At 48.5% G+C, this 20527-nt stretch overlaps 1 protein-coding gene across 1 annotated transcript in view; it reads left to right on the top strand.

Annotated features, from left to right (window-relative positions):
* The window catches only part of LOC142290555 (cytochrome P450 4V2-like), a 110918-nt gene that overhangs the window by 19912 nt on the left and 70479 nt on the right, over window positions 1-20527 (top strand). The window contains exon 3 of the mRNA XM_075334518.1: window positions 13350-13435. Coding sequence (XP_075190633.1) covers window positions 13350-13435 — 86 coding nt within the window. The remainder of the gene's footprint in view (window positions 1-13349; window positions 13436-20527) is intronic.

Raw genomic sequence — 20527 nt, 5'->3', positions numbered from 1 at the left:
CTATTGACATGAATTTCTTACCAGATGACGGTAACAACTCATCCAATCCACACAGCCAAAGAAATCAAACCATAGATGTCCATAAATTTATTGATGTATAGTAATGAGAAATTTTACATTATACAGTAGGTTTGGTTGGCTAGATGTAACCCTGTGTGGGATGGTGTTATTCAGGGGCCTATACTGTGTGACTACCTGGTTTTGCCAGGGCATCACACTATCATGGAGAACTTAACATGAGTTAAGTACTTCTTTTACCCATTCTACCACATAATACATTTGTTTTTATTTATGAAAAATTATCCTTTAGAGTCCTTTATAATCACCAGGGTTTTAAGCATTGAAGTTTCCCTGCTACTTACTGTACATCCAGTCATAGGAGGGCAATGTAGGGCAATGAGCTTGGAAATAAGGTCGGCCATATTAACCATGGTAGCTGAATAGCCATTTATCTCTCCTGGTGTAACAACAGAGGGTTAATTGAGCTATTACAGGCTGTAGCTAGAGCTGGTTATATGCCATAATATGCCGGTTGTTACTGTCACTGATACTGGTAATCTGAGCAGAACGACTTGTGTCTGACTGGTATTGGGAAAATGTTGGCCTAACATCACCGCCATATTAATCATGTACTAACAGAAGACTCGGTCTGGTAAATATACATGTACGTATTGTTAAACATTTTACCATATAATATGTTTTCTATTATATTTTGGTACCACATCAAAAGCTAAAATGTAGAGATGTGTCAGAGCTGAAATTGTAATTTAACAGGTGGGCGTTCCGTCATGATGATGGTGACGTTGAGGTTCAGTAAAGTTAAAGGGTAATAATTCAAAAAGTTTCAAGGTAAAACCCATCCACAGGACAGATGACATTGTACTCATTGGTGAGAGCCTAAAAAAATTCCCTCTTCAGAAAAGAGGACCTGGGCATCACTACTCCACTCATTGTCTATGAGAAAGCCAGAGAGAACTGGCGCTATGGTCCCCGACCTCCCATAGACAGTGAACAGAGAAGCTGCACATGTGTGTCCATTTCAGAAGGGCATTTCAGAGCCCTGTTTTCAACATTGTTATGGTCCCACCAATCCCATCAGTAATCAGCAATATATCATCTGTCTTGCAAATATGTGATTATTTGAAATAATCCTTTCAGGCCGCAAGAAAGCTCAGTGGTTAGCACTGTAGCCTTTCACCAGTGGGGACCTAAGTTCAAATCCTTCAAAAATACATACAGCTGCACTCTAAAATGCTAACATTGAATAAGGGAACTCTGGTATTGCATTACTGCTATAGGAATATTTGAGAAAAAAGAGATACTTAAGGCTGCTTTACACGAGTCGATCTATTGTGCGATGCATCGTTGGGGTCACGGATTTTGTGACGCACTTCCGTCATTCGTAACGACATCTCCTAATGTGACAGCTCCTTGCGAGTCCAACCGATGCCTAATCGTTTGAAATTCGTCCATCGTGTACTCATCGTTTAATTCCATAAAATCGGTCAGTTTAGTCTTAATGAACGACACATTGCAAAGTGTGACACCGTGTAATCGGCCATCCTCGTAGTTGTTTGTGACTACTACGAATAAGGCACTATTGCACTTTTCTGTACACTCTGATACTATAATACCTCTACTTTCAGGCAGGGGCATAACAACTGCTGTTGCAGAGATCGTGGCTGCAACTAGGCCCGGAAGAGCCGGGGGCCTGCCTACCCTAGCCCCTGATTCAGATGGATGTGTGTCCGAGGGTGCGCATCCAGCTGAAATATCTCGCAGCACAGAGACCTGTCAATGAAAACCTGGCCGGCAATCACTATAGCTATTGTGGTGCTAGAAGCTGGTGGCTCTCTGCACCGCAATACATTTTAGCTGAATATACTTCTGAGGATGCACATTCAGCTGAAAATGAGGCTGTCATCGGCGGGTTACCCTCCTGCACAGGCGAAGTCGCGGTCACACTCTCTGTGACCGTTACACCTCTGGGTATGAGCTTCAAAGCAATGCTACTTTTGAGGAATTTGACAGGGATATGAAGCCACCCATCAATCCACCCTGGCTCCTCTCTAGCTCTGCTGATTTTGGCAGAGTTGCCCAAAACTGTCATAAAAACACCATAAGTCGCAAACTTTTTTGCGCACCTTCACATTGTACAAAAATGTTGCAAATTTTCAAAGTGTTTTACCTGTTTTCTGGTGTAAACACTTTGATGAATCAGGGTCTAAAGGCTCCGTTACATGCAGCGACGTATCTAACGATATATCTCCGGGGTCACGGATTCCGTGACGCACAATGATATTGTGCACCACTGGCAGCGATTTGCCCTTGATGCACAAACGACGGGGGCGGGTGCCTTCACCAGCGATATCGCTAGCAATATCGCTGCGTGTAAAGCCCCCTTTAGAGTTTGAGATGAGTTCAACCAAACTACAATCAGAACATTGAGGCATACATATCAAAGCTGTCTAGTTTTCATAAAGTATAAACTGTCTTAAAATATGCCAAATTTCAAAGTGGTTCATGCTGTTTAATAAATCTGTCTAACTTTAATACTAAAGTCCTGATTCAATAAGGTGTTTTAGGTGTAGGACACTTTAAAAAGTCAAACAAATATTGCGATTTATGGCATGGAGCAGAAATCTTACTCCAGTGTCTGACGGGAGTGAATGGTAGCGCACACCACTGATAAGATATGCCTGATTCATTAAGTGCCATGTGCCTCGTAATGAATCAGTGCCTTTTATTCCACCTCTTCATTGAGAATGCTGTGTACAATACTAGGCTTAGGGGTACTTTACACGCTGCGGCATCGCTAGCAACTGTAAGCGATGTCGCGTGCGATAGCACCCGCCCCCGTCGTTGTAACGATATGTGGTGATCGCTGCCGTAGCGAATATTATCGCTACGGCAGCGTCACATGCACATACCTGTTCAGCGACGTCACTGTGACTGCCGAACAATCCCTCCCTTAAGGGGGAGGTGCGTTCGGCGTCACCGCGACGTCACTAAGTAGCCGGCCAATAGAAGCGGAAGTAACATCCCGCCCACCTTCTTCCTTCCTCATTGCCGGTGGACGCAGGTACGGAGATGTTCGTCACACATAGCGATGTGTGATGCCGCAGGAACGACGAACAACATCGTACCGGTAGCAGCAGCGATATTAAGGAAATGAATGATGTGTCAACGATCACCGTTTTGGAACGATTTTCGATCGTTGATCGTTGCTCATTAGTGTTACACGCTGCGATGTCGCTACCGGCGCCGGATGTGCGTCACTAACGACTTGACCCCAACGATATATCGGTAGCGATGTCGCAGCATGTAAAGTACCCCTTAATGATTCTTGGCCTAAGGGCCGCTTTACACGCTACGACATCGCTAAAGCGATGTCGTTGGGGTCATGGAATTTGTGACGCACATCCGGCCGCGTTAGCGATGTTGTTGCGTGTGACACCTATGAGCGACTTGTGAATTGTTGCAAAAACGTTAAAAATCGCTAATCGGTGACATGAGGGTCCATTCCCAATTATCGTTGCAGCTGCAGGTACGATGTTGTTCGTTCGTCTTTCCTGCGGCAGCACACATCGCTATGTGTGACACCGCAGGAACGAGGAACCTCACCTTACCTGCGTCTGCCAGCAATGAGGAAGGAAGTAAGTGGGCGGGATGTTACCTCCCGCTCATCTCCGCCCCTCCGCTTCTATTGGCCAGCCGCTTAGTGACGTTGCGGTGACGCCGAACGCACCTTCCCCTTGAGGGAGGGATTGTTCGTCAGACACAGCGACGTCGCTGAACAGGTATGTGCGTGTCACGCTGCCGTAGCTATAATGTTCGCTACGGCAGCGGTCACCACATATCGGCCGCACGACGGGGGCGGGTGCTATCGCGCTCGACATCGGCAGCAAATGCTAGTGATGTCGCAGCGTGTAAAGCGGCCCTAAGTTTACACCACCCTTTAGTTGGCTTCATTTATGCCAGAATTGTGTTCTATTTTTGTGGGATATTATTGCACGATAAGCCACAGAATTCTACCGTGCAGCTATCCCTCCGGTCTGACACATAACATCACATCATAAATATGGTACAAATCATAAAATTCAGTTTTTGTCAGCAAATTACTCCAGACCTCCGGTGCGTTTAGTTTGATAAATGTGCCTCATTGAGCTACAAATAAATCTGTACACACATTTTGTTTTCCTCACCATCTGCATCATACTCGTTTGAAGACTCGTTGTCACTTTACACCATTCCTTTGTGGTTACATAAAAGCAGCGGCAACAGAGGAACAGAATAAATTCCCATGGGTATATATAACTGGTGTATGTTAGAACTTGGCAGAAATACAACTGCACTGGCAACTAAAATAGAGGAGGTACGGGAGCAGAATCATCAGAGGAGCCATCAGAGGATTCATCAGAGGATTCATCACAGTCACATTTTTTATTTTCCAGTGTTTTCAGCACTTTCTGTTTTTGATTTTCCATTCTTGTGTTAGTTTGCCTTTTTACTATACAGAGAAGTTATGTATCGTTCTAATTCTTTTCTCAGTTGAATAGTGTGTATTATGCGGGCTTTACACGAGATGAGCTATCGTGCGATGCATCGTCGGGGTCACAGTTTTCGTGACGCACATCTGGCATCGTTCACGACGTTGTCTCGTGTGACACCTCCGAGCGACGCAGAATCGCTCACAAATCGTGAGTTGTGTACTCGTTGCTCAGTTTTAAAAATTTTTTTAATTAAAATGGCGCCGGTTGTTCATTGTGCCCGGGGTAGCACAGATTGCTCCGTGTGACACCCCGGGAACGATGATCACAGCTTACCTGCGTCCCGCGGCTCCCGGCGGCTATGCGGAAGGAAGGAGGTGGGCGGGATGTTTACGTCCCGCTCATCTCCGCCCCTCCGCTTCTATTGGCCGGCGGCTGTTTGACGTTGCTGTGACGCCGAACGTCCCTCCCCCTTTAGCAAGAGGATGTTCGCCGCCCACAGCGAGGTTGCTCAGCAGGTAAGTACGTGTGACGGGGGTTTCACGACTTTGTGCGACACGGGCAGCGATTTGCCCGTGACGCACAAACAACGTGGGCGGGTACGATCGATCGTGAAATCGCACAATCGGTCGTCTCGTGGAAAGCAGGCAAAACTCTTAAGGGTGCTTTACACGCTGCAACTTCGCTAACGATATATCTTCGGGGTCACAGTGTTTATGACGCACATCCGGCGTCGTTAGCGACATTGCAGCGTGTAACACCTAAGACCAACCTTAAACGATCGCTAAAGAGGCAAAAAATCGTTGGTCTGTGAGACATCGTTCATTTACCAAAAATCATTGTCTGTTAAGTAGCGAGGTTGTTTGTCGTTCCTGCGGCGTCACACATCGCTATAGGGTTCTTTACACGCTGCGACATTGCTAACGATATATCGTCGGGGTCACATCGTTAGTGACGCACATCCGGCGCCATTAGCGACATCGCAGTGTGTGACACCAAGGAGTGAAGATCAGCGAGCGCAAAAACGTGAAAAATCGTTGCTCGTTGACACGTTGCTCCTTTTCCAAATATCGCTGCTGCAGGCACGATGTTGTTTGTCGTTCCTGCGTCAGCACACATAGCTATGTGTGACACCGCAGGAACGATGAACATCTCCTTACTTGCGTCCACCGGCAATGAGGAAGGAAGAAGGTGGGCGGCATGTTCCGGCCGCTCATCTCCGCCCCTCCTCTGCTATTGGACGGCTGCCGTGTGACGTCGCTGTGACGCAGCACAAACCGCCCCCTTAGAAAGGAGGCAGATCGCCGGCCAGAGCGACGTCGCAGGGAAGGTAAGTCCGTGTGACGGGTGTTAGCGATGTTGTGCGCCACGGGCAGCAATTTGCCCGTGTCGCACAACCGACGGGGGCGGGTACGCTCGCTAGCGATATCGGTACCGATATCGCAGCGTGTAAGGTACCCTTATGTGTGACACCGCAGGAACGACGAACATCTCCTTGCCTGCGTCCACCGGCAATGAGGAAGGAAGTAGGTGGGCGGAATGTTCCGGCCGCTCATCTCCGCCCCTCCTCTTCTATTGGGCGGTCGCTTAGTGACGCTGCAGTGACGTCGCTATGACGCCGAACGCACCTCCCCCTTGAGGGAAGGATTGTTCGGCGGTCACAGCGACGTCGCTGCAAAGGTATGCGTGTGTGACGCTGCCATAGCGATAATGTTCGCTACGGCAGCGATCACCAAATGTCGCATGAACGACAGGGGCGGGTGCTAACGCGCACGACATCGCTAGCAATGTTGCAGCGTGTACAGAACCCTTTACAATGATACAGAAGAATTTTGTAGACATCTGAAGGAATCACACTGCATGGAAAAAAACCCTCACTTAGGCTACTTTCACACTTGCGTTGGACGGCTTCCGTTGCTATCCGCAGCCTTGAGGAATTACGGTAACCGTTGCAGGAAACCGTTTGATTCCTCATAGACTTCTATTAGCTAAGGATAGCAACGGATGGGCTTGCATTGTGTCCGCCCCGCGGCGCATCAGTTCTTTTGACGCTGACCGTCAGTGACCGTTGGGCGGATGGAACGCTGCATGTAGCGTTTTTCTGCACTTGGCGGAGTGTCAAAAAAACGCAACCTGCAGGAATCCGTTGGCGTCCGTTGTTTTTATAATGGACGCCTATGGTGGCGGATTCCGTTAGAATCTGTCATTTGATGGATTCCGTTAACGCATCCGTCTTTACACAACTGCGCATACTCAGATGTGTAAAGTCAAGGAAAAAAACCTATAACGGATTGCGTTATTATGTACGATCCGTAGCATCCGTTGTGCCACTATATGCAACACAACGCAATGCTACGGATGCCGTTCAACGCAAGTGTGAAAGTAGCCTAACAGTAGGATTTATATCATGCACAGAAGAACTTTTGGAAATATGCTAAAATAGTTACATAGTAATCCATGAAAATCAATTCCTTCACCTAGCATCCGCATGTCATGGGAGTGCTATGTGAGTGCGTGGTTTTTTATCGGATTGCACTCGCCAATTTTATCCACAAATGTGAGCGAACCTATATACAAAGAAAGCTGTCAGAAAGTCCCAGACATAGTAGAGGTTTAAATGATGAAAACAAAGGTTATACTGAATCCTGTCTATATGTCAATCTTCTCAGCTCTAGACTATGCTGCCCAAATGACAGCGGCTAAACTGGTTTTGCTTGTAGCATGGGAGAGGGCACAAGTCGGGCCAGAGGCTCACTGGTCTGAACAGACAATCATCAGGAGCACACCGCCACCAGGAAGCTGGCAGGCAAAGGAGCAGTGCGCTCCTGAGGATAGAAGTCAAGCCCTCTAGCACAGCAACTATTGCAGATTTCTCTCTAGTGAAAGATGTCATGTCTGTGCAAGTTTTCAGCTTCTAGATAGAAAGAAGAATGTGTCTGTTTTTTACAAGATAAAAATGGTGGGAAATAGAAACATGATCATTTCATTATACAAATATTATGACAGTTCTTTATAGTTAACTTTTTATAGTTAGGGTGTTATATATTTAATATGGTTGAAAAAAAAGAGAAATATATATGTAATTCAACTGAGAGTTGGGGAAGTGGAGAACATGTATATTAGGGCATATAAGAGTTATCACTGAACTTGTGTCCATCTCTTGAGCTGCTAAATTAAAACTATATACAACCTTTGAGTTGTGCCAAGCTGTAAAAAAATAGCCAAAGACGCTGGAGTGGACATACAATGGTGCAACCTGTTTAACAGCCCAGGGAGTAGAAGAGCCCAGAGAGGCCCTTAGGGTAAAAGGGCCCAAAGAGGTCCAGAGTGTAAGGGCCAACAAAGGCCATAGGGTAAAAGACCCCACAGAAGCCCACAGCGTAAAAGGGCCAATAGAGGGCCAAAGTTTGCAAGGGCCCACAGAGGACCAAAGTGTGAGAGGGCCCACAGAGGCCCAGAGTGTGAGAGGGCCCACAGAGGCCCAGAGTGTGAGAGGGCCCACAGAGGCCCAGAGTGTGAGAGGGCCCACAGAGGCCCAGAGTGTGAGAGGGCCCACAGAGGCCCAGAGTGTGAGAGGGCCCACAGAGGTCCAGAGTGTGAGAGGGCCCACAGAGGCCCAGAGTGTGAGAGGGCCCACAGAGGCCCAGAGTGTGAGAGGGCCCACAGAGGCCCAGAGTGTGAGAGGGCCCACAGAGGCCCAGAGTATGAGAGGGCCCACAGAGGCTCAGAGTATGAGCGGGCCCACAGAAGCCCAAAGTGTAAGAGGATCCACTTTCACCTTCAAAACAGTCAACCAATTTTGTTGCAGACACATTATTGGGCTATGAAGAGCACATGCACTGTTCTTGCACTGGGGCCCTCTTCTGTCCGTGTCCATGGTGTTCATATGCTCTGGTTTCATATGGATTTTGAACATTATGCCATGCTCCCTTGGATGCTTTACGTTGGAGATATTCTTCCCTAGAAGTATTGCTGGTGGAATTACATGCTTACACAATACTGTGCAGTGCAGACACACTACATATCTCACTGTGTACTATGTATTGGTATAGAGGCTCTGTGCATGTGGCTCTGGTTGAGAGTTAATTCACAAGTCAGTTTTTGTTGTACCTGTTCTATTTGTTTGTTTGCTTTTTTTTAAAGGCAAAACACAGACACATTTATTTCAATGAGTATATTCATGTGTTTGATGGTCTGCAAGAAAACGAAATGTCCAATTTTGAACCAATTGACTTTGGTTAAGGCCGGAGTCACACTTCCTCGAGTCTCACATCGCATCACCTGGCATGGCCTGACACTCACCAGACACGAAGGTCTCAGCTGCATAGAAATACATGCAGCCGACCCGCTCCTGTCAGGAGAGTGTGCGGCTGTGTCGGGTGATGCGATGCGAGACTCTTGCAAGTGTGACTCTGGCCTAAACGGAAATAAATCACGGCCTTTCAAGCTCACTAGATATTTTAAAGGCAAGGGAAAGTAACACAAAAAGCGTCCCATAGAGTATAATGGTATAACCACACAAAGGGATCTATTCCGCTGATCCTGGGTAACTGGTTGAGCAACGACAGGCACAACTCTGGGATATAGAGGAAAAGGACTGTCTATGTGTAACAGGCTGCAGAGTGCTGTGGACACTGTCATCCCTGTGTGTTACTTCTTGTGTGTGGAGAGAACTGTGCTAGCAACAGGACCTGGAGAACTCCTCCTCCCCAAAGGTGGGGGCCTGTGTGTGAGGGAGCTTATGGTAGAAAGGTGGATTATCGGTCTAGCGAGCGCTGAATATGCACTGGTTCCGTTGAAGGTTAAATTATTTTATTGTTAAAATATTTTTTATATATAATGCTCCTGTTAGTTAGATACAATACAACGCGTTTCAGCAATACATCAATGCTTTCCTCAGGTTACCAATTTAACAATAAAATAATTTAACCTTCAACGGAACCAGTGCATATTCAGCGCTCGCTAGACCGATAATCCACCTTTCTACCATAAGCTCACTCCCTTTGAGGGAATCGGTCAGAGCTGCAGAAAGACACAGGCATCTCCACTCCAAAGCGGAACTTTCAGCTGGAGAGCGGAGGATCGTTGCAGTACTCCAAGACCCAGAGTGCCGGGGATACCAGGAGGAACCAGCGGTCCTGTATCCGGATATCTCCACTAAAGACTACAACTTAACAGCATCGTTACCAAGGATCCAAATCCCCGTCCATCCAGAGGATCTATTCAACCAACACCGAGGTTGTGCGAGGGCGCACAACCTCACCAGGTGAGCAAATTCAAACTCTCCTAAATCTTATCTTAGACCATCGGGTACTTGTCATATGCGCTACTTTCTTTTTTCAGTGTGTGTGAGGGAGGACAGTGGCTGTTCTGTAAGGAGACAAGTGCGGGAAACAGAGGAGAAGGATTTCTGACAAGTTTGTGAGGAGTTGAGAGCTTTATGGACGTCGGTAGTTGAGGCTCCAGAGAGCGGATGCTGACTGGGCCAAGCATTCGCGACCCTGAGCCACCAAGTGAATCGTTGCCTGGGAAGAAGGAGCTTGGAGTAGAGCATTTGTGACACCCTGAGCAGTGCTTTGAATCCTGCAGAAATGTGAGTGGATGGTGATTGGGAATCTAGAAGGCCCTGCTGCAGCTAGAGACGCGGACTATTTTTGTGCAACTAGTGATTCCTCCTCGTGGATTTTGGCACCGAAGACTATTGGAGTGGCTGCAGCTGCGACATACCTCAGGCCTGTGTCGGACTCCGTCAGTAACACGGTACCACTAACTATACTCGGGTATCCAAGCCGGGCCAGGTAGTCACAAATAGGCCTCTGCACAACACCTTTCCCTCAAAGGTGACATCAGCCAACCTTAAAACCCTAGTCACCCCCCCTCAGGGCTGGATGGACACACCAGGGGGCGGAACGAGGCGGTTGGAAGACGCCCACCAAGGAGTCTAGACAGCCCGGGGCGGGAGAGTAAACAGTTCAGTTCAAGCAGTTCAGTTTTAGAGTTCAGTGAGAGTGGATGTCAGGCCTGTGTGTCAGGCCTAAAGAAAACTGACAGGTATCAGGGTTGGGGTCCTGGTGCCTTTGGCTAGGAGGCAGACGGCGGTCTCCGTCTGCAGGAGTCGGGAAGACGGCTCAGTGGAACCGAGGTGGACCGGGACAGGGTAGTGGCCTGCCGGTACCGACTCGGGGAACTGCCTCGGAAACCGGAGCACACAGGGGGGGGTACTCAGACCCTGAAGCTAGATCCAGAAGCGACTGGAACTGGTTAGTTAACTGATTGAGGCCAGGACTAGAGGTCCTGTCCCACCCAAAGTCCCGATTGAAGGCAACAGCCCACCGAGGGGGATAACAAGCACCAACAGGGCTCAGAGATCCCACGGGCCAGCGTCTGCGGGCAAGGGCTCATTAGGCCACATCCAGCCGGGAGCGGACTCCTGAAGTTTTAAGCACTGGCAGTCCATCATCACACAAAAGTGCAGGAGAAAGACAGAGACCACCAGCCGGGTGGGGGACCAAAACGCAGCCGGCTGCGAGCACCGACCACCATCACCTTGGTTTACCAGAGACTCGTGTGTTTCCTTCATAGTGAGTACACCAGCACCCTGCGGTCGCCCATCTCCCTGCACCAGCGAATCCCAATGGGTCCCAGGGCCACCATCCCTGCCCACGGAGGGGTTAACAACTTGCTGCACAACATCTCCCCCGGGTGCCCCGTAACTGTAGCGGTGGTGTCCAATCTCACCAGATACCGTGGGTGGCGTCACGAATCTAGTACGGCCCAGCCCGTACATATACGTCCTACATCCACCACCCCCAAACCCTTTTCATTCGAAGTGTCCGCGGGATCCCCCGGGTCCGGAGACCCTCGAGCCACCCACTGGAAGGCCCGGACCCGAGCGGCGGCAGCCTGCGGCACGGGGCTGGCACAGTTACACCCATTGAATTTATACCCTTTCTGCTGAAAAGTTAGAGAGTCCCTGTTTCTTCCACATATGATCCTTAGGTAAATTTGTTCCTCCATTTTATGATATACTGTATTTTTCGTTTTTTAAGACGCACCGGATTATAAGATGCACCCGAAATGTAGAGATAAATAAAGGTAAAAAAAAAATAAATATGGGGTCTGTCTTATACTTCGGTGTTGTCTTACCGGAGGGGGGTGGCAGCGGTGGTAGAGTGGGGTCACAGGAGGCAGAAGCTGTGCTGGCAGCGGCGGTGGGTCAGTGGTGGCAGCGGCAGTTCAGTGGTGGCAGAGGCGGTGGAAGGTCAGTGGTGGCAGCAGCGGTGGCGGGCCAATGGTGGCAGCGGTGGCGGCGGGTCAGTGGTGGCAGTGGAAGCTGCGGTGGTTGTGTGGTGGAGCAGGCCTGTGCGGCGAGTGTCCCAGTCTGTCCGCGGTCTGGGCTTCATAGAAATCGCGCCCGGAGTGGCACGTGCGCAGGTGGAGCTCTCATCCAAGAGCTCCATCTGCGCATGCGCTGACTCTCGGCTCCATCATTTGAACCCAGGACCGCAGACAGACTAGGACACCAGCCGCACAGGCGCCGCAATCCGCACAGCCACACGGCTGCTCGCCCGGCCACACAGTGTGGCAGCCAGCAGGCCGCCCACGCACCCGCATAGAGAGGCAGCTGGCTGCTGGGATAGAGAGGCACCCGGCCGCCGACAAGCACCTGGCTGCCCGCACACACCGACAGGCACCCTGCCGGTCGCCTGCACACACTGACAGGTACCCGGCCGGCCGCATACAGAGCCGCACAAACAGATTCTTATCCTGGTAACTTATATTCGGATTTTAAGACGCACCCCTCATTTTCCTCCCAAATTTTTGGAGGAAAAGTGCGTCTTACAATCCAAAAAATTGGAAGGTTCTCTGGAGTTAACATCCTGACTACGGTTTATAGCCTGTCTATGTACAGCATATTAAGTATAGTAGTGACTGGGGAGTAATTGTAGACGTATTTCCCTTTGAGCTTCTCACCAATCCCTTCCAGTAAATACAGTTTTGTGACATTTCTGCCTGGGCCTCAGTCTGTGACTTGCTGGATCTCATTCGGCCCTCTGGTCATTACATATGGCTGCTGCTCCGCCTGCGCAGCTGAATAGGATCAACTCCCAATGGAAATGAGGAGTGGATGGGGCACACGAGAAGGACCGGATGTATTTGGGTGACTAAAAGAGAAAAGGTAATTTTATTGCAGAAAAATAGGGTTTTGGTTCCTTCTCCCAGCGCCTGAAGAAGGTGAAAGACTTGTTCAAAAATGTATTGGGTTTTATGCACTAAACTATTTTTTTCTACTTTGGTGGTGCCCATAGATATCCTGCCTTTCTTATGTGCAAAGTACAACCTCCCCCAAACCAAGTGACGGGAACAGAGGGGGTCGCAGAGGGAATATGGTAGAACAATATTTTCCTGCTACCTACGTAGTTACATAGGTTGAAAAAAAGACCTAGGTCCATCTAGTGCAACCTTTCTCCACCAATTACTTATAGCATTGACATCAGTTAAGAGCAAAGGTCATTACTTACAGAGAGAATTCTGTGATGTTAGGCTCCCTTTATACTTGTTTAAATGTGTTTGGTTTTTTTGGGGTTTTTTTTGCAGCGACTCCTAGTGTGTGACTACAACCAACTGGTGTTGGGACCTTCTGTTTTTCCCATGATAACACTCTTGTACCCTAACACTATAGGGTTAAAATGCCATTATAATACATTTTAGATCCCAGAAGGCTGGTGTCACTCATTTATTTTTCAAATAGTAGAAATGAGGGTGAAATAGGGAGAACAAAGTCATCATTATCATCATAATCATCATCATCATCATCATCATCTTCTTAATAACACATGTTTATCTTCTTTTTTATAGCCTATATTAAGCACTTCAAAACACATGGACAAATCATTTGCTTACAAGTTTCTTCATCCTTGGCTCGGTTTAGGTCTCCTAACAAGGTAAAACAAAAAATTGTATAATTTACTTGTTTCTTTATATAAGTAGCTGTAACCTACACAATCTCATTTATAGAAATGCAGCAATAATGTTTTCTACTTTATGGAATAATGGGTCGAGTATTGTATATTCTACTCTATAACCTGTATAGTGACATTTCATATTTAATGTTTATTTTATGCTTTATTTCATTTACAGATTGACAATGTAGTGACTGTCTGCAATAATTGTATAGTAAATATGGTTTTCCAAACTTCCATTCACAATAATTATTACAAAATGTGATTAATAGTGACATCTAGTGGTTATATTGTTAACAGCATGATGAATTAGGAACAATGCAAGTAACTCTTCAAGAAAATGTGTCACATTATTATTATACATTATTATTTTTATTTATTTATAGAGCACCATTAATTCCATAGTGCTGTACATGAGAAGGGGTTACATACAAAATATATACACAAGTTACAGTAGACAGACTAGTACAGAGGGAAGAGGGCCCTACCCTTGCGGGCTTAAGCGGGCTTTACACGCTGCGACATCGCTAATGCGGAGTCGTTGGGGTCACGGAATTCGTGACGCACATCCGGCCGCATTAGCGATGCCGTTGCGTGTGACACTGATAAGCGATTTTGCATCGTTGCAAAAACGTGCAAAATCGCTAATCGGCGACACGGGGGTCCATTCTCAAATCTCGTTACTGCTGCAGTAACGAGGTTGTTCCTCGTTCCTGCGGCAGCACACATCGCTGCGTGTGACGCCGCAGGAACGAGGAAGCTCCCCTTACCTGCCTCCCGGCTGCTATGCGGAAGGAAGGAGGTGGGCGGGATGTTACGTCCCGCTCAGCTCCGCCCCTCCGCTGCTATTGGGCGGCGGTTCAGTGACGTCGCTGTGACACCGCACGGACCGCCCCCTTAGGAAGGAGGTGGTTCGCCCGTCACAGCGACGTCGGCGGACAGGTATGTATGTGTGACGGCTGTTGTGCGACACGGGCAGCGATTTGCCCGTGTCGCGCAACAGATGGGGGCGGGTACCCACACTAGCGATACCGGGACCGATATCGCAGTGTGTAAAGTAGCCTTTACATTTTATAGGATTTTGGGGAGGAGACAGTAGGTGGGGTGTAGATTGGGACCGCACGGTGGTCGGGCAGTAGCTCCGCACGGTGGTCGGGCGGCAGCTCCGCACGGTAGTGAAGCAGTGAGGTCATTGTAGATTATAGGCATTTCTTAACAGATGGGTTTTCAGGTTCCGTTTGAAGCTTGCCCTTGCAAGATAGTCTGACGTGTTGAGGCAGCGAGTTCCAGAAGACTGGGGATGCTCGGGAGAAGTCTTGGAGTCGGTTGCGTGAGGAGCGAATGAGAGTGGAGGAGAGAAGGAGATCTTGGGAGGACCGGAGGTGACGTGTAGGAGTGTAGTGGGAGATTAGTTCAGAGATATACGGAGGAGACAGATTATGCACAGCTTTGTAGGTCAGTGTTAGTAGTTTGAATTGGATACGGTGGAATATTGGGAGCCAGTGGAGGGACTTGCAGAGAGGAGAAGCGGGGTGGTATTGAGGAGACAGGTGGATCAGTCGGGCAGCAGAATTAAGGATGGACTGGAGAGGGGCAAGTGTGTTAGCAGGGAGGCCACAGAGGAGGATGTTACAGTAATCGAGGTGGGAGATTATGAGGGCATGTACCTGCATTTTTGTAGATTGCGAGTTGAGGAAAGGACGGATTCTGGAAATATTTTTGAGTTGAAGACGGCAGGAGGTGGTGAGGGATTGGATGTGTGGTATGAACGACAAGGCAGAGTCAAAGGTCACTCCGAGGCAGCGAACTTTGGATACTGGCGAGAGCCTGGTGTTATTTATTGTAATAGATAGATCAGGTGGAGAGTGTAGGTGAGATGGAGGAAAGATGATTAGTTCAGTTTTGGCCACATTGAGATTTAGGAAGCAAGAGGAGAAAAAGGAGGATATAGCAGATAGACACTTCGGGATTCTGGACAGCAGAGATGTGACATCTGGGCCAGAGAGGTAGATCTGAGTATCATCGGCATATAGGTGGTACTGGAAGCCATGGGACTTTATGAGCTGTCCCAGGCCAAATGTGTAGATAGAAAAAAGTAAGGGTCCCAGGACAGAGCCTTGAGGGACGCCAACAGAGAGATGGCGGGATGAAGAGGTTGTGTGGGTGTGGGAGACACTAAAAGTGCGGTTGGAAAGGTATGAAGAGATCCAAGAGAGGGGGAGATCTCTGACACCAAGGGAAGAGAGGATCTGTAATAGGAGAGAGTGGTCGACAGTATCGAAGGCTGAGGACAGGTCTAGAAGTAGGAGTATGGAGAAGTGCTTGTTAGCTTTGGCAGTAAGTCAATCGTGATTTTAGTCAGGGCAGTTTTGGTAGAATGATGAGGACGAAAGCCGGACTGTAGGTTGTCAAAGAGAGAGTTAGATGAGAGGTGGGAGGAAAGTTCAGCATGGACGTGTTGTTTCAGGAGTTTTGAGGTGAACGGGAGTAGTGATATGGGGTGGTAGCTATTAGTAGAGGTTGGGTCGAGGGAAGGTTTCTTTAGGATAGGTGTGACTGTTGCATGTTTAAAGGCAGAAGGGAAGGTACCAGTCGTTAAAGATAGGTTGAAAAGATGGGTTAAGGCTGGAATAAGGATAGTGGCGAGATTGGGGAGGAGGTGGGATGGGATGGGGTCAAGTGCGCAGGTGGTGAGGTGCGCTTTTGAGAGAAGATGTGCAAGCTCTTCTTCGGTGATGGTGGGGAGGAAGTTTATGGGGGAGGGGCTGTGGTCTGTTATGTAGAGGGGTTGTGCTGATTGAGCAGAGAAGACTTGCCTTAGTTGGTCGATTTTGTTTCTTTGAAATAAGTGGCAAAGTCTTCTGCAGAAATGAGGGAGGTTGGAGGGGGCAGTGGTTTGCGAAGTAGGGAGTTGAAAGTATTGAATAACTGTTTGGGGTTGTGTGTTAAAGAGGATATGAGGTTTCTGAAGTAATCCTGTTTAGCGGAGGTGAGGGCTGAACGAAATGTGTGAATTGCATGTTTGAATGTGGTGAAGTCTTCCTGGGAGTGCGTTTTCTTCCAGCACCGCTCTGCATCCCTAGACACTTGCCGTAGTTTTTTAATGAGGCTGTTGTGCCAGGGCTGTCTATTGATTCGTCTCACTCTGCCATGCACAAGGGGAGCAACTGATCAATAGCTGATGTGAGAGTGGTGTTGTAGAAAATGGTGGCACTGTTTGTGTCGTGGAGTGACGATATGGAGGACAGCGGAAGGATAGAGTCAGAGAGGGTGTGCATATTGAGGTGTGCAAGGTTTCTGCAGGGATGTGCTAGGCGCTGGACAGGGGGGGCAGGTGAGGAGGACAGGGCTGAAAAGGTCAGTAGATGGTGGTCGGATAGGGGGAGGGGGGAAGTTGTGAGGTCAGAAAGGGAACAGAGGTGGGTGAAGATAAGGTCTAGTGTGTGTCCATCTTTATGGGTGGCAGACCACTGAGTTAAGGCCCAGTCACACACAACGACTTACCAGCGATCCCAAAAACGATGTGACCTGATAGGGATCGCAGGTAAGTCGCTGGGAGGTCGCAGGTGAGATGTCACACAGTCAGATCTTACCAGCGATGCAGGAACAATACAGGTCGCAGCAGCGACCTGCATAACGATCTCAGCAGTCACTGTGACCCTGTCACACAGTGTCAAACAAAGCGATGTGTCCTTCCCAGCAGGACATCGCCTTTGAAGAAAATGGCCTGGACCATTCTGTAACGACTAGAGATCTCACAGCAGGGGCCTGATCGCTGGTAGGTGTCACGCATAACAAGATCGCTAACGGGATCGCTACTGCGTCACGGAAACCGTGACTCAGCTGCGATCTCGCTAGCGATCTTGTTATGTGTGTCGATCTCGCTAGCGATCTTGTTATGCGTGTCGGTACCTTTAGACCAAAAGACAAAGCGAGAGACAGGAGTTTGGAGGCTGCCGACTGGCAGTTGTCAGTGGGGATGTTGAAGTCAACCATGATGTGGGGATGTCAGCAGAGAGAAAGTGTAGGAGCCAGGCAGAGAATTGGTCGATAAAGGCAGTGGTTGGGCCCGGGGGTCTGTATATGTTGGCCACTTGGAGGTTGGAGAGAGAATAGATGCGGACAGAGTGCACTTCAAAGGAAGGTAGGACAAGGGAGAGTAGAGTTGGGATTGGGTTAAAGCTGCAGTTGTTAGAAAGGAGACCCACTCCTCCACCCTGTCTATTGCCAGGGCGAGGAGTGTGGGAGAAGTGAAGGCCACCATAGCATAATGCAGCAGGGGAGGCAGTGTTGGAGGGTGTCAGCCATGTTTCGGTGAGGCCCAGAAAGGATAGATTGATGGAGGTAAAGAGATCGTGAATGATGTGCAGTTTATTACAGACAGAACGGGCATTCCAGAGTGCTCCAGAGAGAGGGAGCGTAGGAGTAGGTGAGAGGGGAATGGATTTTATATTGGAGATATTGCGGTAGTTACTAGTATGTGGGGAGTGATAAAAGGGTGATAACGAGGGGTGTACCATCTGTGGGGGGCCAGGGTTGGAGGATATGTCACCAGCAGTGAGAAGAAGTAGAGAAAGGGAGAGCCGGTGGGAAAAGGAGGGTGAAAAGCATGGTCTGCGTGATATAAGGAGCGATCTGAGGTTTAGGCCAGAGTCACACTTGCGAATGCCTCGCGTGTAACTCGCGCGAGTTTCTCATTGAATCATCCGGCACGGACTCGCACTCTCCTGACAGGAGCGGGTCGGTTGCATGTATGTCTATGCAGCTGAGATGCTCCTATCCTCAGAGTGTGAGTCCATGCCGGGTGATTCAATGAGAGACTCGCGCGAGTTACACGCGAGGCACTCGCAGGTGTGACTCTGGCCTTAGGAGCAGGTCAGCAGATGAGGACAGATGAGAGATGAATATTTGTTTGGAGAGTGCTGGGGTGTGGGGATAGCGAATCTGAGTAAGGAGGAGAGGGGCAAAGACTGTGAGGGCATAGGTGAACATGGTGGGAGTAAGGTGTTAACTATGGGATTTAACAAATAAATTATGACAGTGGCAAACTCAGTTAGAAAGAGTAAAATTTTACCTTCTGGTCACTTCTGGGACATTTCTGGTATATTTCTGACACTCCACTTAATAGATCCCACTTATTAGATCACACCTCACATGTAAAAATGCTATTAACCTGCTAATATAGGGTTGATCCGCAGGTTAATAGCGTTTGAATCCCAGACATTGAACCCCGCTGCTGGGAGAAAATTAACTTTAATCAGTCATAGGGAAGGCGCCGGCGCGGGTTCAGTCACCGCTCAGTGTATGGAGAGTGAGAGCGGGAACCACGTCCTCCACATTGACTAACGGCCATGGCTAATACTGAGCAGCTGTCAGTCAGTGCTAGGGGGGGCGGTTACAGCTGTCACTCTTTATACACAGAGCTGTGACTGAATCCGTGCCGGCGCCGCCCCTGTGACTGAAAACTGAACGCTGCCAGGGGGGAATAATGTTCACACAACTGTATTTTCAGTCTGAGTGCAATCAGATCACACTCAGACCTATGTTAGATTATGGGGCCATGCACACGTCTGAAATCTCTGCATAACTGAGTTTCCCCAAATTATCGGATACCACTCAACAATACAAGTTAATGTGCCTGGAAACATCAGACTGCACTTGGATGATATTTGATTGCCATCCATTTTCCGCAGACCATCATAATGGAGAAGGTGGAGATTTTTTTTTTATTTGATCAGAACGTCATTTGCACAATCGACTCGATTCCCTCAGATTAGAGAATATACAGACATCTACACAAGCCCTAACTCTGTTAGATCAAGCAAAACAAAACACTCTTTGAAAGTAAATAAATACTAATTTCTCTAGATTTTGCCCTTACATATTTGATAGTACTCCTCTGGGATCATTCTAGGCTATGTGCCCACGGGAGATTAAACCTGCGGATTTATCTGCGGAAAATCCGCAGATTTTTTGGATTTTCCAGATAAATCCGCAGGTTTCAGCATGTACAGACACTCCACGTGTTATCCTATGGGACATGGGGAGTGTCTGTACATGCTGCGGTATGTGGGGCTGCGGAACATGCTGTGGATGTCCCGCAGCCGTACGTAATTGCATGTCAATTCTTTCTGCGGAATTACCTGCGGAAATCCTGGCCCTCCACTATGGAGATATGGTCGGGACCTCCGCAGGTAATCCGCATGAAAGTCCGCAGGTTTTCCGCAGCTAAAAATAGCTGCGGAATCCAGAGAGCAACTGCGGGAAGCCTGCGGCCGTACCTGCGGATATATCAACAGGTGCGAGCACCTGTGGGCACATATCCTTAGGCTATGTGCCCACGGGACTCTGTACCCACAGATTTTGCAGCTGAAAACCTGTGGATTTATCTGTATTTTCTAGATAAATCTGCAGGTTTCAGCATGTACAGACACTCACCATGTTTTCATATGAGACATGGGGAGTGTCTGTGTCCATGCTGCGGATTCGTGTGGCTACGGAACATGCTGCAGATGTCCCGCAGCTGCACATAACTGCATATCAATTATTCCGGCGGAATTACCTGCGGAATTCCCGGCCCTCCGCTATGGAGATATAGGCCGGGACTTCCGCAGGTAAGTCGCATGAATGTCCGCAGGTTTACCGCAGCTATTTCGCTGGAATCCCGCAGCAATAGATAGCTACGGATTCCGGGGATCAGCTGCGGGAAACCTGTGGATGTAGCTGCGGATATATGTGCAGGTGCGAGCTCCCGTGGACACAGAGCGTAAGGGCCCTTCACACATACGCAAAACACGTACATGAAAAAACTGTACCGGTGTCCTCAGTGTTTTCCATCAGTGCACCATCAATGTGTGATCCGTGTTTTTCACAGACCCATAATTACACATTTAACAATGAGCCAGATTTAGTGTTCAATGCAGTTTGCTAAATAGTATTTTACTAGCTGTAGTACCCGGGCGTTGCCCTGGATAGTAACTGTCTCTCTGTTTCTCTCCCAGTCACTGTCTGTCTGTCTCTTTCCTTGTCTGTCTGTCTGTGTCTATGTCTCTGTCTGTCTGTTTCTTTCTATCT

This window comes from Anomaloglossus baeobatrachus, chromosome 1, assembly GCF_048569485.1.
Source record: "Anomaloglossus baeobatrachus isolate aAnoBae1 chromosome 1, aAnoBae1.hap1, whole genome shotgun sequence".
NCBI classification, from domain to species: domain Eukaryota; kingdom Metazoa; phylum Chordata; class Amphibia; order Anura; family Aromobatidae; genus Anomaloglossus; species Anomaloglossus baeobatrachus.
Note: the sequence above shows the minus strand (reverse complement) of the source record. Positions and strands in the feature narration are given on the sequence as shown.